At 48.4% G+C, this 23,815-nt stretch overlaps 1 protein-coding gene across 3 annotated transcripts; it reads right to left on the bottom strand.

Annotated features, from left to right (window-relative positions):
• Positions 1–8,511: 8,511 nt before the first annotated feature.
• LOC137536342 (zinc finger protein 1 homolog) lies at positions 8,512–23,705 on the bottom strand. 3 transcript variants are annotated; one of them, XM_068258520.1, is made up of 5 exons: positions 23,332–23,705; positions 16,950–17,062; positions 16,345–16,536; positions 16,133–16,256; positions 8,513–10,471 (listed from the first exon to the last, which is right to left on the bottom strand). In XM_068258520.1, the coding sequence occupies exons 2-5, from the start codon at positions 17,025–17,027 to the stop codon at positions 9,204–9,206; spliced, it is 1,662 nt and encodes a 553-aa protein (XP_068114621.1). In that variant the 5' UTR covers positions 17,028–17,062; positions 23,332–23,705; the 3' UTR covers positions 8,513–9,203. The 3 variants fall into 3 exon arrangements, with proteins under 3 accessions (XP_068114622.1, XP_068114621.1, XP_068114620.1); XM_068258519.1 differs by having other exon boundaries at positions 23,336–23,705; XM_068258521.1 differs by lacking the exon at positions 16,950–17,062 and having other exon boundaries at positions 8,512–10,471.
• Positions 23,706–23,815: the final 110 nt, after the last annotated feature.

Genomic DNA, 23,815 nt, shown 5'->3' with positions numbered 1-23,815 from the left:
CTGCAAAATATAAAATGAAATAGTGGCTATTGATCCGTGTGTGACGTTTTAATACATTTGCAATTGATATCCAATCATAATTTGGAAAAATTGAATACGTGTAAGTTAGCTTTCTTCTGTATCCGATTGATGTCAGATGTGAATGTCGATCTGATCATTTGCTGGAATAGGATCTGAAGGAAAAATTGCATGGTGTGTACCAACCTTTATATTAAGGCTTGGAACTGATATGGTTTTATGACATCGTTATTTACATTCCTGGTGAATCACTGAAATCATTTTTTTTTGTTTAAACATTAGCATACCTGACAACTTTCTGAGAGAAAAAAAGAGGGAGACCTTTAAGACACGCCCCTGTCACACCTTTAACCACACCCCTAGCAACGCACACCTCAAAGAATTCATAGTAAAAAAAAAGTTTTACAATACAAACAACACTGGTGCTTTTTATCTTCATTAGTTTTTCCTTCATAATAAGTAATATTAATTAGTTGTTTTATTTTTTCATTTTCATTAAAAAAAATATCAATACATTAAAAAATTAAGCCTGCTCAACAATAAATTTGGTGTGTACCCATTTTAACATTGACACAGAATCGGCAAATAAAAAGTAATTTCATTCACCCGCTTGACCTAATGCGAAGATGTGCCTGAAATCCTAATAGGCGGGCACCAAACTGGGGAAGGCTGCGGCAACACAACTGGGGGTGGCCACAGCGCTAAGGGGGGGCTGCAGCAACACAGCTGGGGGTGGCCAACAAGCTAAGGCGGCTGCAGCAACACAACTGGGGGTGGCCACAGAGCTAAGGGGGCTGCTGCAACACAGCTGGGGGTAGCCACAGAACTAAGGGGGGGGGGGGGCTGCAGCAACATAGCTGGGGGTGGCCAATTAGCTGTTCCAGATGTTGCCCGAAACGTTGTGCTTTTTTGTCTGCTGTATAACCGCATACATTATTACAATAAATTCTAAAGATTATTCGTGCAAGGGTTGAGTCCGGAATCGATTGATTGTGTATGGATGGGCTGCAGCAACACAGCTGGAGGTGGCCTACGGCAACACAGCTGGGGGTGGCCAGCGAGCTAAGGGCGGCCTGCGGCAACACAGCTGGGGGTGGCCACAGAGCTAAGGGGGGGCTGCAGCAACACAGCTGCGGTTGGCCAACAAGCTAATGCGGCCTGCGGCAACACAACTGGGGGTGGCCACAGAGCTAAGGGGGGCTGCAGCAACACAGCTGGGGGTGGCCAACGAGCTAAGGGCAACTGCGGCAACACAACTAGGGTTGGCTGTAAAGCTGGGGGTGGGCTGCGGGAACACAGATGGGGGATGGGCTGCAGCAATACAGCTGGAGGTGGCTGTAAAGCTGGATGCGGGCTGCGGGAACACAGCTAGGGATGGGTTGCAGCCACACAGCTGGGGGTGGCCAGCGGCAACACAATTGGAGGTGGCCACAGAGCTAAGGGGGGGGGGGGGCTGCAGCAACACAGCTGGGGGTGGCCAACAAGCTAATGCGGCCTGCGGCAACACAACTGGGGGTGGCCACAGAGCTAAGGGGGGCTGCAGCAACACAACTGGGGGTGGCCACAGAGCTATGGGGGGGCTGCAGCAACACAACTGGGGGTGGCCACAGAGCTATGGGGGGGCTGCAGCAACACAGCTGGGGGTGGCCAATGAACTAAGGGCAACACGACTGGGGGGTAGCCACAGAGTTAAGGGGGGGGGGGGGCTGCAGCAACACAGATGTGGTGGCCAATTAGCCAAGGGCAGCCTGCAGCAACACAACTGGGAGTGGCTGTAAAGCTGAGGGTGGGCTGCGGGAACACAGATGGGGATGGGCTGCAGCAACACAGCTGGAGGTGGCTGTAAAGCTGGGGGCGGGCTGCGGGAACACAGCTAGGGATGGGTTGCAGCCACACAGCTGGGGGTGGCCAGCAGCAACACAACTGGAGGTGGCCACAGAGCGAAGGGGGGGCTGCAGCAACACAGCTGGGGGTGGCCACAGAGCTAAGGGGGGCTGCAGCAACACAACTGGGGGTGGCCACAGAGCTAAGGGGGGCTGCGGCAACACAACTGGGGGTGGCCACAGAGCTAAGGGGGGCTGCGGCAACACAACTGGGGGTGGCCACAGAGCTAGGGGGGCTGCAGCAACACAGCTGGGGGTGGCCACAGAGCTAAGGGGGGCTGCAGCAACACAGCTGGGGGTGGCCAACGAGCTAAGGGCAACTGCGGCAACACAACTGGGGGTAGCCACAGAGCTAAAGGGGGGGGCCTGAAATCCTAATAGGCGGGCACTAAACTGGGGAAGGCTGCGACAACAACTGGGGGTGGCCACAGCGCTGAGGGGGGGCTGCTTCAACACAGCTGGGGGTGGCCAACAAGCTAAGGCGGCTGCAGCAACACAACTGGGGGTGGCCACAGAGCTAAGAGGGGCTGCAGCAACACAGCTGGGGGTAGCCACAGAGCTAAGGGGGGGGGGGGCTGCAGCAACACAGCTGTGGTGGCCAATTAGCTAAGGATGGCCTGCGGCAACACAACTGTGGGTGGCTGTAAAGCTGGGGGTGGGCTGTGGGAACACAGATGGGGATGGACTGCAGCAACACAGCTGGAGGTGGCTGTAAAGCTGGGGGCGGGCTGCGGGAACTCAGCTAGGGATGGGTTGCAGCGACACAGCTGGGGGTGGCCAGCGAGCTAAGTGCGGCCTGCAGCAACACAGCTGGAGGTGGCCACAGAGCTAAGGGGGGCTGCAGCAACACAGCTGAGGGTGGCCAACAATCTAAGGCGGCCTGTGGCAACACAACTGGGGGTGGAGCTAAGGGGGGCTGCAGCAACACAACTGGGGGTGGCCACAGAGCTAAGGGGAGCTGCAGCAACACAACTGGGGGTGGCCAACGAGCTAAGGGCAACTGCGGCAACACAACTGGGGGTAGCCACAGAGCTAAGGGGAGGCTGCAGCAATACAGCTGGGGTGGGCAATTAGCTAAGAGTGGCCTGCGGCAGCACAACTGGGGTGGCCACAGAAACACAACTGGGGGTGGCCAGCGAGCTAAGGGCAGCCTGCGGCAACACAACTGGGAGTGGCTGTAAAGCTGGGGGCGGGCTGCGGGAACACAGATGGGGATGGGCTGCAGCAACACAGCTGGAGGTGGCTGTAAAGCTGGGAGCGGGCTTCGGGAACACAGATGGGGATGGGCTGCAGCAACACAGCTGGGGGTGGCCAGCGAGCTAAGGGCGGCCGGCAGCAACACAACTGGGAGTGGCTGTAAAGCTGGGGGCGGGCTGCGGGAACACAGATGGGGATGGGCTGCAGCAACACAGCTGGAGGTGGCTGTAAAGCTGGGAGCGAGCTTCGGGAACACAGATGGGGATGGGCTGCAGCAACACAGCTGGGGGTGGCCAGCGAGCTAAGGGCGGCCGGCAGCAACACAACTGGGGGTGGCTGTAAAACTGGAGATGGGCTGCAGCAACAAAGCTGGGGGTGGCCACAGAGCTTGGGGAAGGCTGTGGCAGCACAATGGAGGGCTGATTCTACAAGGCTTTGGGGAAAACCTAAGGCAGGATTTCAGGAACCTCTCTGCATTAGGGCGGGGGGTGAATAAAATAACTTTATATGTGCCGATTCTGCTGTTAAAAGAGGGACACACCAAATTTATTGTTGAGCATGCTTTTAGGTGCAAGTATTGGGATTCGAGTCAAATGAGCACATTTATTAGAAGAAAAATACATTTTACATAGATCTGTACACCGGTCCTGAAAGAGGGACAAAGGAAGAAGAAAGAGGGACAGAGGGATTTAGTTCCCAAAGAGGAAGTGTCCCTCCAAAAAAGCACAGTTGGTGACTATGCATTAGTAGGAGGTGGATGTATTTATATATACTGTAATAGCACTGTAATTTGCTTCTCATTTCAGATACAGAGATTTGCCTACTGTGGCATATTGCCCCTGAGATCCATTCTGACAGTGAACAGAAGTGATGTTACCTCCTGTATACTCACAGAAGGCAGGAGGTAGACAGTGGGGTTCTGTTGACAACTACCAGTGTGGATTTGAGGAGCGCTAGGCCGCAGTGGCCATATCTCTGTACTCAGAGTAAGGCCCAGTTTTATATTTTTAGACAAATAACTGTTTTATTTGTGTAAATTCGTGCACAATACTTCTGTAAATGTCGCAGCAAATCAATTCCAATCACAACCACAAAAACTACAAACTAGTCTGTACAGCAGTGATATTTCTAATGGAAAAGGTCTCAGTGAAATGTTATGCCAGAAACAGGCCAGACATACATACATCTGGGTCATACCCATCATGCTTAACATTATTATCATTATAAAATATTACTCTGTCTCACCCAATCCCCATAGTGAAAACCTTGCCTTCTACTACTCTTATAATCATTCATGTACTGTATCAGCAGGAGAATTTAAAGGAAACGTCCAAGATGAATAAAAAGTAAAAATCTACTTACCTGGAGCTTCCTCCAGCCCCAGGCAGCCGTCCTGCGCCCTCGCCACAGCTCCGCTCCCCTCCGGTGCGGCTCAAGTAGTCGCGCTGAAGTCATCCGGACTGTACTGCCTGCGCAATACAGTCCGGATGATGTCAGTGCGACTCACTGAGCTGCATGTTGAAGCACAAGCAGATGCCGACCTGGCGAGGCCGACATCTGCACTGGAGGAGACCGGGAGCCACCGGAGTTGTGGCGAGGGCACAGGACGGCTGCCAGTGGCTGGAGGAAGCCCCAGGTAAGTAGATTTTTACTTCTTGTGTATTCTGGACCTTCCCTTTAAAGAGAACCCGAGGTGGGTTTGAAGAATGTTATCTGCATACAGAGGCTGGATCTGCCTATACAGCCCAGCCTCTGTTGCTATCCCAAACCCCCCTAAGGTCCCCCTGCACTCTGCAATCCCTCATAAATCACAGCCACGCTGCTGACAAACAGCTTGTCAGAGCTGGCTGTGTTTATCTCTATAGTGTCAGTCTGCTGCTCTCCCCGCCTCCTGCAGAACTCCAGTCCCCGCCTGCATCCCTTCCCTCCCTGCTGATTGGAGGGAAGGGACGGGGGCAGGGACCGGAGCTATGCAGGAGGCGGGGGGAGCAGCTGAAACTGACACTACAGATGTAAACACAGCCTCACAGCATTTATGAGGGATTGCAGAGTGCAGGGAGACCTTAGTGGGGTTTGGGATAGCAACAGACGCTAGGCTGTATAGGCAGATCCAGCCTCTGTATGCAGATAACATTCTTTAAACACACCTCGGGTTCTCTTTAATACGCAATATTATTTTGTGCCCAAAAAAAAGTTCAGGAATGGCACTTTTCAAAATCTCAGAGCAATTCATCTGTCTTTTGCTACCTATAATGCTATTTGTTGGTTACAGCATTATAAACTATTGAATTAATGCATCAAAACAGGTAAGGCAGGTGTATGCCATTAATACACACATTAGTTGTATTACACTTTTAAAGAGCACTTGAACTGACGTGACCTGACAAGATAAACGTATGTACATATTTTACTAGTCCTATTAATAACTTGTCTAAGGTTCATTTCTATTTTTTTTTGCATTGCAAGGGTTAAAAAACAGTAATTTTATTTGTGCAAATAAGGCAATCAAACAGCAGCCAAATTCAGCTCATGCTCTCCTGAAAAGTGAACAGAAGCCAAAACACTTCTATCTGGCTGGGGAAACACTGCTGGAAATAAGGCGGGCTGTGAAGTTCAAGCAGCTCTTATTTTTTTTGTTTTGCAGCTGAATAAAGTAGATTTTACATCAGCCTAACATGGCTACTGCTTAGAATTCAATCTTAGAAACTTGTACTGCAACACATACAATTAATCATCTCATAAGATTTATTGTTAAAAAATGATCTCATAAGTTTATTTACAGTTCAGGTTTGCTTTAATGTGCTACATGGGAGCATTGCACATGTTGCCCTGTGGAGTTTGATAACTGGCACTAGCTACAATAAAGAATAGCAGTTTTTAAACATAATGTAGTGATATCACCAATATGCATTTTTTTTTCCACTAAACTTCCTGAGGTATATGCTCACTACTCCCTTGGCAGTCTGAAGCCACACTTCCATACTGAGGAATGAGAGCTATGATAGGCTGTCTGAAGCCACACCTCCATACTAAAGACCATTCTTTAGTATGGAGGTGTGGCTTCAGACAGCCTATCATAGCTGTCATTCTTCAGTATGGAGGTGTGGCTTCAGACTGCCAAGGGAGTAGTGAGCACATACCTCAGGAAGTTTAGCTGTACACTTTTTTTCACTAAACTTCCTGAGGTATGTGCTCACTACTCCCTTAGCAGTCTGAAGCCACACCTCCACACTAAAGAATAACAGCCATAATAGGGTATCAGTCTTGAGCCACACCTTCACACTTAAGAATCACTGCCATGATAGGCCATCGGTCTGAAGCCACACCTCCATACTAAAAAATGACAGCCCTTATAGGCTATTAGTTTAAAAACCACACCTCCAGACCTATAATTCTGACGCCACATCTCCACACTAAAGAATGACAGCCATGATAGGCTATATATTTGAAGCCACACCTCCACAATAAAGAATGACAGCTATGAAAGGCTATCAGTCTAAAGCCACATCTCCAAACTATACAATCACAGCCTATCAGTCAGTAGGGAGGCATGGCATCAGCTGAAAGTGACATCACTCTCCTCTCTGGATGCCCCTGTTATGGAAGGGGAATAATCATCTAACAAAAGACAAGTTTTAAAATTCTGCCCAGATTTGCTGTCTCACTTAGTATAGCCCTATTTTCTCTTCTACAGAAGCTCATAAGCCGAGGAATCTTCATTTATGGGCTTATATATGAAATTGCTTTTCTTTGAAATGTTGGCAACAATACTCTTTGTATTTGGTTTGTAAACCTTTCAAAAACTCATACCTAACTGCAGGAGTAAATAGGTGCACTGAGTAGGGGCCAATGTTACTTATTTTAAACACCTGGGGCCATATGCAATTCACTTTTTCACCTGAGTTTCCTCCTAGGTGAAATTTTTTGACTTGTCAATAAAATGCCTTTTAAAGAGAATCTGTATTGTTAAAATCGCACAAAAGTAAACATACCAGTGCGTTAGGGGACATCTCCTATTACCCTCTGTCACAATTTCGCCGCTCCCCGCCGCATTAAAAGTGGTTAAAAACAGTTTTTAAAAGTTTGTTTATAAACAAACAAAATGGCCACCAAAACAGGAAGTAGATTGATGTACAGTATGTCCACACATAGAAAATACATCCCTACACAAGCAGGCTGTATACAGCCTTCCTTTTGTATCTCAAGAGATCATTTGTGTGTTTCTTTCCCCCTGCAGCTATCTTCCACTGAAGTGTCAGGCTGTTTCTTCCTGCAGAGTGCAGACAGCTCTGCCTGTATGTAATTCCTCTGTATGTGAAAGCCCAGCCAGCTCATAGGAGGATTTATCCAGCTTGTAAAAGATAATAGAGCAGAGAGAAGCTGCACTAATCTAAATAATACACAGGCAGTGTGCAGAGAGGGGCCTGGAGGGGGGAGATGCATCACAGAACCACAACACTGAAGAACTTGGCAGCCTTCCAGACACAGGCCTGACAAGTCTGACAAGAGAGAGATAAGTTGATTTATTACAGAGATGGTGATAGTAGAACGTGCTGCAGTAAGCCAGAACACATTAGAATAGCTTTTGGAACTTGTAGGATGATAAAAAACAGGATGCAATTTTTGTTACGGAGTCTCTTTAAGCCACCAACAAGCAAGAAAATACTCAAAATAATTTTGATAGTACTTTTTAACCTACGTTTTGGTATTTTTTTTAGTTGAAAAGTGCTTGAAAGTTATTTTAAATTGAAGATGAAAACTTATCTTCTAGGAGAAAACTCAGGTGAAAAAGTGAATTGCATATGGCCCCTGGACTAATCCACTGTCTGGCAGCGACACGGACGCTCCTATTTCTGAAAGAAGCTCAGAGGAATGGCTGTGTTTTATATGTAATCAAGCTGCGATAATGATTGCCATCAATTCTTGCACTATATACAGTCATGGCCGAAATTGTTGGCACCCCAGAAATGTTTCCAGAAAATCAAGTATTTTTTAAAGAAAAGTATGGCAGTAGCACGTTTTGCTATACACATGTTTATTACCTTTGTGTGTATTGGAACAAAACAAAAAAGGGGGCAAAAAAAGCAAATTAGACATAATGTTAAACGAACTCCAAAAATGGCCTGGATAATTAAGGTGAGTTTAACCACTTGATGACCCACCCTTTACCCCCCCCTTAAGGACCAGCGCTGTTTTTAGTGATCTGTGCTGGGTGGGCTCTGCAGCCCCCAGCACAGATCAGGTAGCAGGCAGAGAGATCAGATTGCCCCCCTTTTTTCCCCCCTATGGGGATGATGTGCTGGGGGGGTCTGATCTCTTCTGCCTGCCTGGGTGTTGCGGGGGGGGGGGCACCTCAAAGCCCCCCTCCGCGGCGAAATTCCCCCTCCCTCTCCTACCTGCTCCCCCCCCGGTGATCGGGGCTGCACAGGATGCTATCCGTCCTGTGCAGCCAGTGACAGGCTGTCCCCTTTCACATGGCGGCGATCCCCGGCCGCTGATTGGCCGGGGATCGCCGATCTGCCTTACGGCGCTGCTGCGCAGCAGCGCCGTACAATGTAAACAAAGGAGACATGTGTCTCCTACATTTACATTTAGTCTGCGAGCCGCAATCAGCGGCTCGCAGGCTATTCACGGAGACCCGCTCCGTGATCTGACAGGAAACGGCCGCTCGCGCGAGCGGCCTTTCCTGATTAATTAGGGAGGCACCTGGCGACGCAGAACTGCGTCGCTGGTCCTCCAGCTACCACTTTGCCGCCGCACGGTATGAGTGTGCGGTCGGCAAGTGGTTAAAAGGAGCATCATATGCTTGAAACTATTTTAGTTATCCACAGTTTTCAAAGGGTACCAATAATTTTGACCAGCCCATTTTGGAGTTTTGTGTGACATTATGTCCAATTTGCTTTTTTTCCTCCCTGTTTTTGATTGTTCCAATATACACACAAAGGGAATCACGTGTATAGCAAAACATGTGTTACTCCAATACTTTTCTGCGAAAAATACTTACTTTTCTGGAAAAATTTCTGGGGTGCCAACGATTTCGGCCATGACTGTAGAGTCATACTGAAAGTAACAGGTTTTCCCCTCAACTGAAGTGGAATTGTCCCTTTAAATCTGCACCGCCAATGGATTTTCTGACACGTGCAATCGCTGGTGCAGAACAAGGTCATATTTCCTGAGAAAGGTTTTCCCGCAATCGGCACAGCCATACTTTGTCTCTCCCAAGTGGCTATTCTGGTGCAGGCGGAGGATATAGTTGCGGCTGAAACGTTTTCCGCACTCAGTGCAGCAGTATGGCTTCTCTCCAGTATGAGTCCTCTCATGTTTCACGAGTTCTGACTTGGCCACAAAGCCCTTGCCGCAGTGGCTGCACCTGTACGGACGCTCCCCTGTGTGGATGCGCTCGTGCTTGATGACGGCCGACTTGTGGGCAAAGCACCTCTTACAGATGGAACACTCGTAGGGTTTTTCACCGGTGTGAATCCTCTTATGGCGGTCCAGGTTCTGTTTGCTGGACAGACATTTCCCACACTCGACGCAGGAGAACGGTTTATCACCCGAGTGAACTCGCTGGTGTCGGATAAGGTGATGCTTGTTTGCAAAGGACCTCCCGCAGGCAGAGCACAAATGAAGTTTCTCTTCTGAAAGCATCGCCTGAGGTGTTATAATCTGGGAATTGGCCGCAAAGCATCCACCACAGATAGAATATGGATACAGTCCACCTCCGGCATGGGCCATTTCCTGCAGAGAGAGGTATGTATTACATATGTAACACTTTGTGTTGTCCGAACGACTCTCTTGTACAGTTTTTCCAAAGCTTGTTACCCACTGGGTTTGGCTCTGCCCGGGTGATGTATTATTTTTGGATTGTTGATGTTCTTCAACCCATGACTCTGGTTCTTCCTTAATAATAACAGATATGTATTCATTCTCAGAGTGATTGACTTTATCATTTGAGGGCGATTTTTCGCTTGTAGAAGAAGAAGACGACTGTGAATGATGAACTTGTGACAACTCAACAGAGTTTTTGAGATGCCCTTCCTGATGCAGGACCGGTTCTTTCTTAATTGAAGTAGAATGCACATTGTGGAGATTAGTATTGGTGAGTCCATCACCTTTGTAAAACAACTGTTCCGGTTTTCTCTGGGTTGGAGTATTCCGAAGATGACCTTTTTGCTTGGAGGTGTCAGAAGATGGGAGATATTCTTGTTCTCTAACTGAAATTTTTGTCACGGTGATGTTCTCTGGAGTCAGGGTCATCTTTGGTCCTTCAAGTGAGGTTTTGGCAGTTTGTGGGCTGATGACCGCACAGTGATCTTTATTTTGACTACCTGATGATGGAGAAACTGAAGGGGATGGCGTTCCACTAACTGCATCTGTTGGAAAGAATGTCATAGTGTTAAGAAGATGCATGCTTCAGAAGAGGAACACAATTCCTGCCTTCTACACATGGTGGATCGTTGAGTGCCTGAAATGTATGAAAAAGCGTGTCTCCCCATTTACAAGAACCCCTGTCTTATATGTGAATATTAGCTTTTTCCTGTAAACTACCAAGCATTCTTAGTGAAAAAATAAATAAAATAATACAAAAGATTGCATGCATAATATCTTTGGATCAGGGGCATAACTAGAAATTATTGGGCCCCCCTGCAAAAATGTGGATGCCCCCCCACCCCAGGTATAGGTGCCGAAGCAGGTGGTTTTGGTGCATGGAGCTCACTGCCGCATGCCCCCAGTGCAGATAGCCAGGTATAGTTGCCCCCAGTATAGCCAGGTATAGGTGCCCATCCCCAGTATAGCCAGGCATGGGTGCCCTCAGTATAGCCAAGCATGGGTGCCCACAGTATAGCCAGGCATGGATGCCCACAGTATAGCCAGGCATGGATGCCCACAGTATAGCCAGGCATGGATGCCCACAGTATAGCCAGGCATGGGTGCCCACAGTATAGCTAGGAATAGGTGCCCTCAGTATAGCCAGGTATAGGTGCCCACAGAATAGCCAGGTATAGGTGCCTTCAGTATAGCCAGGTATAGGTGCCCTCAGTATAGCCAGATACAGGTGCCCTCAGTATAGCTAGATACAGGTGCCCTCAGTTTAGCTAAGTACAGGTGCCCTCAGTATAGCTAAGTACAGGTGCCCTCAGTATAGCTAGGTATAGATGCCCTCAGTATAATCAGGCATGGGTGGGCCCAGTATAGCCAGGTATAGGTGCCCTCAGTATAGTCAGGAATGGACGGCCCCAGTAAAGCCAGGTATAGGTGCCCTCAGTATAGCTAGGTATAGGTGGCCCCAGTATAGCTAGCCAGTTAGGTGCCCCCACGGTCGCAGCGCATTAGGTGAGAGCAATGGCCACCAACAGCGCCGGGGGGGGGGGGGGGGGGTCGGGGTTAGGGCACTCCCACACCTTGAGCTCTCCCTTCAGCCCTCCAGCCTCAATCGGCAGCAGCAGCGGGTATGGAACACGGACATACCTCTTCCATGCGCCGGAGGTCTGATCTCTGTAAGCGTCGCACGCTACTTCCTGATAAACAGGAATTAGTGTCAGACCCTTACAGAAAGGAACCTCCCACGTATGGAACGCATGGAAGAGGTACGTCCTTGTTCCGTGTTCCTGCCCGCTGCTGCTACCACCAATTGATGCTGGAGGGGGAAGCGCTGAAGAAAGAGCCCGAAATGAGGGAGTGCCCACCTCGCCGCTTTGGGTGGCCATTGCTCTCCCCTCATACGCTGCAACCCCTCCTGCCCCCCAAAACGGCGCTGGGCGGGCCCCAGAGTGTCTATTTCCTGCTAACATCTTGTATTTACAAATTAGCAGCTCAGCAATAGCAGAGGAGATTTCAGAGCTGACACAGCTGAAGAGATCAAATTACAGAGGTGATAAGTCACAGATGAGGGGGAATTAGACAGGCTAAACTCTCTACATACAGGGTGCATTTCTCTAGGTTCTCCTTTTGTCCTGTGCAAGAGTTCAGGTCCACCTTAAAACCACTCACAAGTAAACATTAATTATCTTGTCACAAGAGCAACACTCAAAGCATGAGAAACATAATGCCTGGTACACACCATGCAATTTCCCGTCAGATTCAGGTCAAATCGATAATTTCTGATAGGTCCAATGTGATTCTGTACAAAAATCGATCAGAAAAACGACCGGAAATCTGATTGGTCATGTTGGAAATTATGGATTCAGCCCGAAATCTAATGAAGAATTGCATGGTGTGTACCATGCATCAGTTCTTGAAAGTGATGTGTTGGAAGCAAGAAAAATGGGCAAGTATAAAGATAGGAGATGCTATGACAAAGGAAACCTTGTGATAAATAGATGACTGTATTGGAGCTTCTCCAAAATGGCAGACAGAGGCGTAGCTACGGTTTTAAAGGGAACCTTAACTGGTGGGGGGGAAAAAAATTCACTTACCTGGGGGCTTTCCCGAGCCTCCTGCAGCCGTCCTGTGCCCGCGCCGGTCCTTCGGTGCCCTCCGGTCTCCCTCCACGGCTAAGTTTCGTTTTCGGATGACTGCCAGTCGTCCTCGGGCAAAGCGTCCTCTTCTTCCGCATTCCCCATCGTAAAGAGCCGTAAAGCGCGTCCGCATGACGCGTCTTGCGTCATGCGGACGCGCTTTACGGCTCTTTACGACAGGGAATGCGGAAGAAGAGGACACTTTGCCCGAGGACGACTGGCAGTCGTCCAAAAACGAAACTTAGCCGTGGAGGGAGACCGGAGGGCACCAAAGGACCGGCGCGGGCACAGGACGGCTGCAGGAGGCTTGGGAAAGCCCCAAGGTAAGTGAATTTTTTTTCCCCCACCAGTTAAGTTTCCCTTTAAGCACCCGGGGACAAAGTCAGTTTTTGCGCCCTCTCGTGACAAGGTGTGAACCATGAAGGGGTCCATCATGCTTTCCCAGAGATGTTTAAATTTTAGAATAATTTTCGGCATGTCCGATCTGCACCTGATTAAGAACAGGATCGATTTTCAAAACAGCACTGCACAGAATCGATCCTGTGATCAATTTGACCCATCCACCTGGCAGGAAATTGCATCGTGTGTACCAGGCATTAGACAGTTGGGAGACATGCAGAAATAAACATGATCTACTTTGCTGATGCAAACATGGCAAGCGCTGATTGACAGCAGGGAGGTAAAACAAAACTCCGGGGCAATGAGCAGGAGGAAGCAGGGGAGAATTTTGGATCCTTCCACCGACTTTCATAGACTCTTCGGAGACGTATCAGGGAAGGAAAAACCTGTAACTGCGCGCTCCAGATGCTGCACCCGGGGACAGACCTACCCCTTGCCCCCCCCCCCCCCCCCCCCCCCCCAATAGCTACTCCTCTGATGGCAGGTCTGGTGGGATTTTCCCAGAATGCAGTGGTTAATATTACCTAACAGAAGTGGACCAAAAGAAGTCACCTGGTGAACTGACGACAAGATCCTGGCCACCCAAAGCTCAGTGAAGTATAGCGGAAGCTGCGATTTGCCCTTATGCTCTGATCCCACAGAAGAGCTACTGTGGCACTAATTCATGTTACATTTAATACTGGCTATGGAAGAGGCGCATCAGAACACACAGTGCATAACAGCTTGCTGCATATATGAATGTGAAACTTGTAATTCTTCTGAAAGGGAATCTGAAGTGAAAATAATCTTATGATATAATGATTTGTATGTGTAGTACAGCTAAGAAATAAAACATTAGCAGCGGAGATACGAGTCTAATAGTGTTTCCAGTACTGGAAGAGTTAAGAAACTCCAGTTGTTATCTATGCAAAAGAGCTTCACTGAGCTCTCTGACTTGAAAGTCACAGAGAGCTCTGTCTTCTGAAGCTTATTATCTCAAGTGTAAGTCACTGTATTTAGTTTTTTCTGCAGAGGAAAGATGAAAATGTAATTAGCCTGCTCTGTGAAATCATTTAGAATGCTGAGTAGTGCGTAAACTGCAAATATTAGAGAATGATGCAATGTTATAAAGAAAACTATATAACTGAAAATAAATATATGAGACTATTTTCTTTGTTACCAATGTTCTATTAATTATCCGTACTACACATCCAATTCATCCTCTATAATAATCTCCCTGTGTTGCTGCGTCCAGCTGACCCTGGTATTTGCTACTGCGCATGTGCGCAGTACGGACAGCTGGAGGGGACCAGGGAGCAAGCGCGGCAGGTGCGGGCGCGCGCATGCGCACTGGCGGTAGGAAAAAGACCTAGAGCCTGTTTTTAAACGGGCTTGGGTCTACTAGTTATATCATTTTTTTTTATCCGCTTCAGTGTCACTTTAAACAAAATGTTATTTGTGATGGGCAATTAGTGATTGTCATCCAACTATATACCTTTCACTTCAGGTGTCCTTTAAAGTGTACCTGAAATGTGGTGTATTTACACTTACCTGGGGCTTCCTCTAGCCCCATGAGATGTGTGGACTTCCTTACTGTTCTCTCCGGCCGCTCTGCTCTCTTGTAATCCACCCCCGTAATGTGGTCAGTCGTGCGTTTCTGTGCACACCTGGCTACCCGCTCTCCGCCACCACAGAAAGTGTGCGCGTGGCGAAACTGCACATACGCAGAAGAGCGCGGCCAAAAACATTACGGGGGGGATAACAAGAGAACAGAGGGGTCAGAGAGGATGGTGAGGAAGCCCACACAACTCATGGGGCTAGAGGAAGCCCCAGGTAAGTATCAATACACCACTCAGGTTTCCTTTAATGTAGCTGTCCTGATGCTGCTAAGTCCAAATGGAGTGATTTCAGCCAGGGCTGTGGAGTCGGGGTCGAGGAGTGAAGCAATTTCGGGTACCTGAAGTTGGAGGTTTCATAAACTGAGGAGTTGGATGGTTTTTGTACCGACTCCACATCCCTGATTTCAGCTGCACTATGTGATCCCTAGCGATCCCAAGAGCGATACGCTGATGAAAGTAAGCGGAGGTGAACCACACCCACAATTGCAATTTAGACAAAGCTTGATCAGGAGTTCTGCAGCATTTCTGAAGAGATTGCGCTCCAATGCAAAAGATAGGACCACTGCAAAATCGCTTCTGAATCACTTTTTTAAAATCGATTTTGCAGCAACTTTGAGGGTGATTTTTATGTTAAAAGAGAGTTTAAACTACTGTTTGTATTTCTGGCCTCACTTGTTTCACATCTATTACCTGTTGACTTATCTGTAACTTCATACAGGGTCTGTTAGCCTTATGCTGGGCATACACGGGTCGACCTGGCGGCTTGATTAGCTGCTGAATCGACTCCCGCCGCCGTCCGGATCGATTCCCGCTCGTCCCCGGACGCGCTTCCTTATCTTCCGCTTGACTCCCCGCTATTGTCCGCTCGTGGGGATCGAGCAGGGAATCGATCCGGCGGGTCATCGGACCTGTCGGAAATTATCAGCTGGGAGCTAGAGTTGGGCGAACTGTTAGCGCAACTGCAGCCGAACTGTTCGGCTGCCCAACCTGTCATGTGGCTGTGGCTCTTACTACTTCCGGGTCGCAATGACCTGGAGTAGTACGTCTGCGCTGGCCCGGCGGAGCGTGTCCTAGATCACGCCCCCGTTGCCGGGCACTCTCTGCGCATGTGTGTGACGTCACTCATGACGTCACACACATGCGCAGAGAGTGCCCGGCAACGGGAGCCCTATCTAGGACGCACTCCGTCGGGCCAGCGCAGACGTACTACTCCGGGTCATTGCGACCCGGAAGTAGTAAGAGCCACAGCCACATGACAGGTTGGGCAGCCGAACAGTTCGGCTGCAGTTGCGCTAACAGTTCGCCCAACTCTACTGGGAGCATCAGCGGATACACGGTACAGAAATGTACTGTGTATCCCAAGCATTACACCCTGATTTGTAGAGACCATCCCCTGATGCTTAATATCCTAATCCCTCAGTTGAGGAGGCTTTCATTGATCTACTGTAAGGTCTGGTAAAGGAGGACAGTTAGGGACCTACAAGATTACAGGGGCTGGAAGGAGCCCGAGGTAAGTTAAAACACTCTTTATTTATCACTCGGTGTCCTCTAAGGAAACAGTGGGCATCTTGGATCTTACCTGGGGATGTGCATGCCTTTTGATTCTCCTTTATTATGTCCTTGTAAAGGTCTTTGTGTCCATCTAAATACTTCCACTCCTCCATAGAAAAATAGATGGAGACATCCTGGCACCTTACAGGAACCTGACACAAACAGAAACACTGTTACCATTCAGACACACCCCCTGTGTTACTTACTGGTTAATGTCCCATCATTCCGAGCACTGCTCACCTCTCCTGTCAGCAGCTCAATCATCTTGTTGGTGGTTTCCAGGATCTTCTTCTCATTGTCCCTTTCAAGCATCAGGGAATGAGGTGGAGGGAGCATAACAATATTTTGGCTTCTGCTCCACCCTCCTAATACAAGGGGGCAGTTGCCTGGTGCCAGTTTTGACACATATGACTTTTTGACTACAACATAATCCTATATTAAAAAAAGAAACCAATATATCAGTTTTGTCTCTATTTACCAAATTAAAACATTTAAAAAAATAATGTATCGATATTTAGAAGAGTGTTGCAAAATTATTTTCAGATGTTTACAATTTAGTCAGTTTATAATGAGTAACGATCAGATCATGTGATACTCCCAAAATTTCTCACATCTTCCCAGTCTGTTCTAAGTTCTATTGTAAGAGATTAAAGTGAGGTCATGTGACACTCCTAGAGTCCTCCTCACCTCTCCAGTCAGGTCTCTGTTTTATTACCAGAGATAATAGTGATGTCATGTGATGTAACATACACAGACTCCCCCTCACCTCTCCAGTCAGGTCTCTGTTTTAATACCAGAGATAATAGTGATGTCATGTGATGTAACATACCCAGAATCCCCCTCACCTCTCCAGTCAGTAAGTAGATGATCTCCAAAGTAAGATTTAATATTTCTTCCGTTGTGTAGCTCTTCTCCTGCTCCATTCTTAACTTTTTTGATGTATACAAAGTGGTTCCCACTCAAAAATAAATAGAATAAATACACGTTAAAATACAAAAAGCAAAATGACAGAAGTAATCCTGCAAGCCTGAATGCTAATAGAATCTGGAAAGACCCCATCCAAAATTGGGACAGCAGATTACCTCCTGCTCCTCACAGCATGATTTATGAGAAGAAAAAATAATAGTTGGGCTCTCATAATAATTTTTGGGATATGTACCAAATAGCATTCTTGCCTGTGCAGGATCATGTTGCAGGGCCTGATATTCTGGTGGTAAGAGAAAGTGAGGAATAGAGTATTTTATGCCACAGAGGGATGTGTTAGAACAGTGGTGAGAACAATCAGAAAGATCAGGAATGGATTGCTTTGGTCTCATGGAGGTGACCAGGCTGACCAGTGTTAAGTGAAAAAAGGTAGAGTATTTTGTACCTAAGGCAAATGTGGAGGGTGATCAGAATACAACCTGAGAGGAAAAAACACAATAAGGGAATGCAACAAGGTAATGTAAAATGAAGTACTCGCAAAGGAAGGTTGCAGTCGGGCAACCAACCTCTGTAGGCAGGTGGAGATGCACAAACCAGACTCCACTCGGGTGTCAAGCCTAGCTGGACGCGGTTGCTCTCCAAATAAAGGATAACCAAAAGATCAAAAAATGGTTGAACCACCAAAGACCAATTAGAACACCCCTCCAAAGGAGGGTGGAAACACACAGGGGGTAAAGAGGTGCCCAAGATATGATAAAACTGAGTTAAAAACAATAAAAGTAAAAACAAAATACAAGACAAAGTGGCTTACCTCAATGAAGACAAGTGGTGAATAAATAACGATTTTATTATATGCAATGGATACGCGTTTCGTGGGTACTAGCCCACTTCATCAGGCCGATTAATGTACCAAAGGAGAATCTAAATCCCTCTCTGATCGAATATAATCAGAGAGGGATCTATTGCTGCCAGTGTACTGCACACGGAGCTCCAATATTTAGCATGAAATCTGTGCAGCTGCCTCCGCCTCTGTCCTATCTCCTGTGCCCCGTGCATGACCTTGTATGTGCAGTCAGGTTGCAGGGTACAGGTGCCCCGGTGGCAATGGAGAGAAGACAAAACACAGGAGTATAATCAAAACGTCAGGGGCACTGTAAGGAGGGTCATATGAGGATGTGATTACTGATATCTTTGTGATGTAGAGTTAATACTTTTATAGAAAAGGTGAGACTACAGTGCATCATCCGAACAGCGCAAAGAATAATTGGCTGCAGCTTACCTTCCCTGCAGGATCTTTACACTAGCAGGTGCAGAAAGAGAGAGAAGATTGCCTCTGACCCCCTCGCCCTGCTCACTCCATCTTCCAGCTCTTGCCTTCAGGAGTAAGATTCTGGGCAATCACAACAAAAACTTCTAGACACAGGAACAGCTGTACAAAACGTTCCTGCAGGATTTCTAGAGCTGCCATTGGGCAGCTCTCACTCCCTGTCCGCGCCACCTGCCGTTCCCCAACCTCCCTGCACACTGCGAGAAAAGCACAGTCTCTAATTGCAGCGTTGTGACCTATAGGTCACGCAAGTGAAAGTGGGCCAGTGCGGCCCACAGGAGCGGCGGTTTTTGCGACTACCTGATCCACTCAGCCCCCGGATCAGGTAGCCTACATGGGCGTCCGCACGTCAGGCAAATTGGGGCCCCTGACCTGTCCACCCCCCCCCCCCCAGGGCGTCCCCGCTGCCTAAGTTCCAGCAGGCAGCCTAGTGTCAGACATCCGATCAGGAGGACTGTGTGTAGGCCTGAAAGATAAACCGAAATCGCGAATACCAAGACCACAATTTCGGAATCGTCAAAGCAACAATTTCTGTGGTGTCATAATTTCCACATTGGGTACGTTTGAAGAAGCGGCTTCAAACTTACCCCAATTCCCGGCGTGTGCGGCGCGTGGCATCGGCAGTGTTGGACATACCTTCCGACACAAGTTCAACTCTGTCCATCCTCTCTTGCCATCTGCGGGCTGTTGTGCATGGCATACTTCCTGGTTCCTGTATGTCACAATAGATGCAGGAAGTATGCTGTGTATCAGAGCCTGCAGGAGGCGAAGTGGATAGATGGGTATCGCTGGACTCTTACTGGAAGGTATGTCCAGCACTGCCACAGCTTGGGGGACATAGGGGGCACACAGACACAGATGATGCACAAAGAGAGACAGTGACATAGGCGCACAGAGGAGGGGAACAATGCTTGATTTGAAGGAAATCGTGATTCAAATTGAAATCGTAATTTCGGACAGAAATCGCTCAATTCAATTTTTTTCTAAAATCGTTTAGACCTAACTGTGTGTCCGCTCTAACTGGTCGCCAGCTAATTCTGAGGTCTGAAGCTCACGCTGGGCTGCTGCTGGATCTATAGTGAGTAGGGGGTCCCTGTCACTACATAAACTGGGGGTCCCTGTCACTACATACACTGGAGGTCCCTGTCACTACATACACTGGAGGTTCCTGTCACTACATACACTAGAGGTCCCTGTCACTACATACACTGGAGGTCCCTGTCACTACATAAACTGGGGGTCCCTGTCACTACATAAACTGGGGGTCCCTGTCACTACATACACTGGAGGTCCCTGCCACTACATACACTGGGGGTCCTTGTCACTACATACACTGGGGGTCCCTGTCACTACATATACTGGGGGTCCCTGTCACTACATATACTGAGGGGCACCTGCCACTACCTAAACTGGAGGCCCCTGTCACTACCTAAACTGGGGCCTCTTGTCACTACCTAAACTGGGGGCTCTTGTCACTACCTAAACTGGGGGCTCTTGTCACTACCTAAACTGGGGGCTCTTGTCACTACCTAAACTGGGGGCTCTTGTCACTACCTAAACTGGGGGCTCTTGTCACTACCTAAACTGGGGGCTCTTGTCACTACCTAAACTGGGGGTCCCTGTCACTACCTAAACTGGGGGTCCCTGTCACTACCTAAACTGGGGGTCCCTGTCACTACCTAAACTGGGGGTCCCTGTCACTACCTAAACTGGGGGCTCTTGTCACTACCTAAACTGGGGGTCCCTGTCACTACATACAGTGGAGGTCCCTGCCACTACATACACTGGAGGTCCCTGTCACTACATAAACTGGGGGTCCCTGTCACTACATACACTGGAGGTCCCTGCCACTACATACACTGGGGGTCCTTGTCACTACATAAACTGGGGGTTCCTGTCACTACATATACTGAGGGGCACCTGCCACTACCTAAACTGGAGGCCCGTCACTACATAAACTGGGGTTCCTGTCACTACATACACTGAGGGGCAGCTGCCACTACCTGAACTGGGGCCTCTTGTCACTACCTAAACTGGGGCCTCTTGTCACTACCTAAACTGGGGGCTCTTGTCACTACCTAAACTGGGGGCTCTTGTCACTACCTAAACTGGGGGTCCCTCTCACTACCTAAACTGGGGGTCCCTGTCACTACCTAAACTGGGGGCTCTTGTCACTACCTAAACTGGGGGCTCTTGTCACTACCTAAACTGGGGGTCCCTGTCACTACCTAAACTGGGGGTCCCTGTCACTACCTAAACTGGGGGTCCCTGTCACTACATATACTGAGGGGCACCTGCCACTACCTAAACTGGAGGCCCCTGTCACTACATAAACTGGGTTCCTGTCACTACATACACTGAGGGGCACCTGCCACTAACTGAACTGGGGGCTCTTGTCACTACCTAAACTGGGGGCTCTTGTCACTACCTAAACTGGGGGTTCTTGTCACTACCTAAACTGGGGGCTCTTGTCACTACCTAAACTGGGGGTTCTTGTCACTACCTAAACTGGGGGTCCCTGTCACTACCTAAACTGGGGGTCCCTGTCACTACCTAAACTGGGGGTCCCTGTCACTACCTAAACTGGGGGTCCCTGTCACTACCTAAACTGGGGGTCCCTGTCACTACCTAAACTGGGGGTCCCTGTCACTACCTAAACTGGGGGTCCCTGTCACTACCTAAACTGGGGGTCCCTGTCACTACCTAAACTGGGGGTCCCTGTCACTACCTAAACTGGGGGTCCCTGTCACTACCTAAACTGGGGGTCCCTGTCACTACATACAATGAGGGGCACCTGCCACTACCTAAACTGGGGGTCCCTGTCACTACATAAACTGGGGGTCCCTGTCACTATATAAACTGAGGGGCACCTGCTACTACCTAAACTGCGGGGCTCCTGTCACTACCTGAACTGGGGATCCCTGTCACTACCTGAACTGGGGATCCCTGTCACTACCTGATCTGGGGGTCCCTGTCACTACCTGATCTGGGGGACCCTGTCACTACCTGATCTGGGGGACCCTGTCACTACCTGATCTGGGGGACCCTGTCACTACCTGATCTGGGGGACCCTGTCACTACCTGATCTGGGGGACCCTGTCACTACCTGATCTGGGGGACCCTGTCACTACCTGATCTGGGGGACCCTGTCACTACCTGATCTGGGGGACCCTGTCACTACCTGATCTGAGGGACCCTGTCACTACCTGATCTGGGGGACCCTGTCACTACCTGATCTGGGGGACCCTGTCACTACCTGATCTGGGGGACCCTGTCACTACCTGAACTGGGGGTCCCTGTCACTACCTGAACTGGGGGTCCCTGACACTACCTGAACTGGGGGTCCCTGACACTACCTGAACTGGGGGTGCCTGTCACTACCTGAACTGAGGGGCGCCTGTCACTACCTGAACTGAGGGGCGCCTCTCACTACCTGAACTGAGGGCACCTGTCACTACCTGAACTGAGGGGCACCTGTCACTACCTGAACTGAGGGACACATGTCACTACCTAAATTAGGAGCACCTGTCACTACCTAAACTGGGGGTCCCTGTCACTACCTAAACTGGGCGTCCCTGTCACTACCTAAACTGGGGGGAACCTGTCACTACCTAAACTGGTGGGGAACCTGTCACTACCTAAACTGGGGGGGCACCCGGGCACCTGTGTCGGAGGCGCTCGTAATCTAATGTTTACTATAGTCCTAGTCTAATGTCCCACCATTGCTAAGTTCATGTAAATTTTACTCCACCCGTGACCACACCCACATCATGGTCCATGGCCACGCCCATTATTTTTGCACAGCACGCTAAGCGCGCCACATGCCCCCCGATAATTTTCTGCGGACGCCCATGGTAGCCTACTTTTTATTTTATTTTTTAGCCCACCTCGGGCTCTCTTTAACAGCACTCACGCTAGATCTCCTAGGTTCTGAAAATATTCAGCACAGAACTGTAAATGAACACTTCTCACCCTGCCACTAGAACTTACATACTGTCCTTGACTTGAGATATATATATATATATATATATATATATATATATATATATATATATATATATATATATATATATATATATATACACACTGTCTGTCCTTGTATTGATTTGTTTGTGTCCTTGTAAGTGCTTACTTGGCGTAATAAACTTATTCTGATTTGGGGGAACTGGTATACTGCTCAATAGTTTTTTTGTAAAGGTGGCCGCAGACCATACATTTTTTAAAATATCTGTTCAATTCAAGAACAGCAATCAATTTTTCGGACTGATTTTTCAAAAATCCCAATGTACCACACACATATGTTCAATTTTTCTTCAATTATGATAAAAATGATTGGAAACACTGAGAAAATTGCTTGGGTGTATATATTAATACATACCACAAACCATTCAGTTTTCATAAAAAAAAAAAAAATCAGAAAAATCCACCATTCCCAATCTACTTTTATCAAATAAAAGCGGGGAAATCGGATTTCTTGCTCAAAAACTTTCAGTTTTATGGGAAATACAATCTTTTTTATCGAATTGCCGTAAAATCTGATCATCTTATTGTATTGTGTGTGGCCACCTTTAGCAAGATCACATTGGTGCCCATACACATCGATTTTCCCATTCCATTTCCTGCAGATTCAGTCACTTGATTCCCTGTAAATGTCAGATCGATTAAGACCAAAAATTGAAGTTATAGATTGGAAAATCTAGATCAATTGATCAAGGCAGACGCAGCGGGTGATCCACAGCTCGTAGCGTTACACTGCTGCAATGCTGCGATTATTCTATCGATTCTCAGTATGAGCTGTGTGTAGTAGGAATCAATTCTTTCTCAAGTTGATCCCATTCAGAAAGGAATAGGTCGTTTTGGGAAATTGGGTGGAAACGTATGTGTATGGCCAGCCTAACCTAAAGGATGGCTTTGCAATCAGAATATGTACAGGCATAGAGTAAAAAATAATGATGGCAAGTAATGTATTTTATTACCTACTGCAGCCACCCTGGGTCCTTCCAAGCCTTTTCTGTACAGAAATGGTTCTTCTTATCGGTCTTCTGCTGTTTCTGTCTGCACAGATCGTTGTCAATAAAGCTCCTCTTGTCTGCGTTTCAACTGACTTTACTCGTTCCAAGTGCAATGTAGATGACCCAGCGAAACTCTAACCGAGTAATCAGGTCCCGGCGATGCTCTAGTTCCGCCCGGCTCTGCCTGTGGCTGCCATGATGCGGCGATAGATCGCAGTGTAGGTGTGCCGGGGACCCGCGCGGACCACAATGCGCAGACAGGAAGCCGCGCAGACAGACGGTTGGATACGTTGCAGTTTGTTTGCTGCTTGTTGTGGTTCAACTTCTCAGCAACGGACACAGGAAGGCGCGCGCAGCTCCCACCAATGGCTGCAGCGCAGCAGTGATTCCACCGCTAGATGGCGATGCTGAGCTCATGCAGCCGGACAGCTGGTGGGACGCAAATAAG

This window comes from Hyperolius riggenbachi, chromosome 10 (assembly GCF_040937935.1).
Source record: "Hyperolius riggenbachi isolate aHypRig1 chromosome 10, aHypRig1.pri, whole genome shotgun sequence".
Taxonomy (NCBI): Eukaryota; Metazoa; Chordata; class Amphibia; order Anura; family Hyperoliidae; genus Hyperolius; species Hyperolius riggenbachi.
Note: the sequence above shows the minus strand (reverse complement) of the source record. Positions and strands in the feature narration are given on the sequence as shown.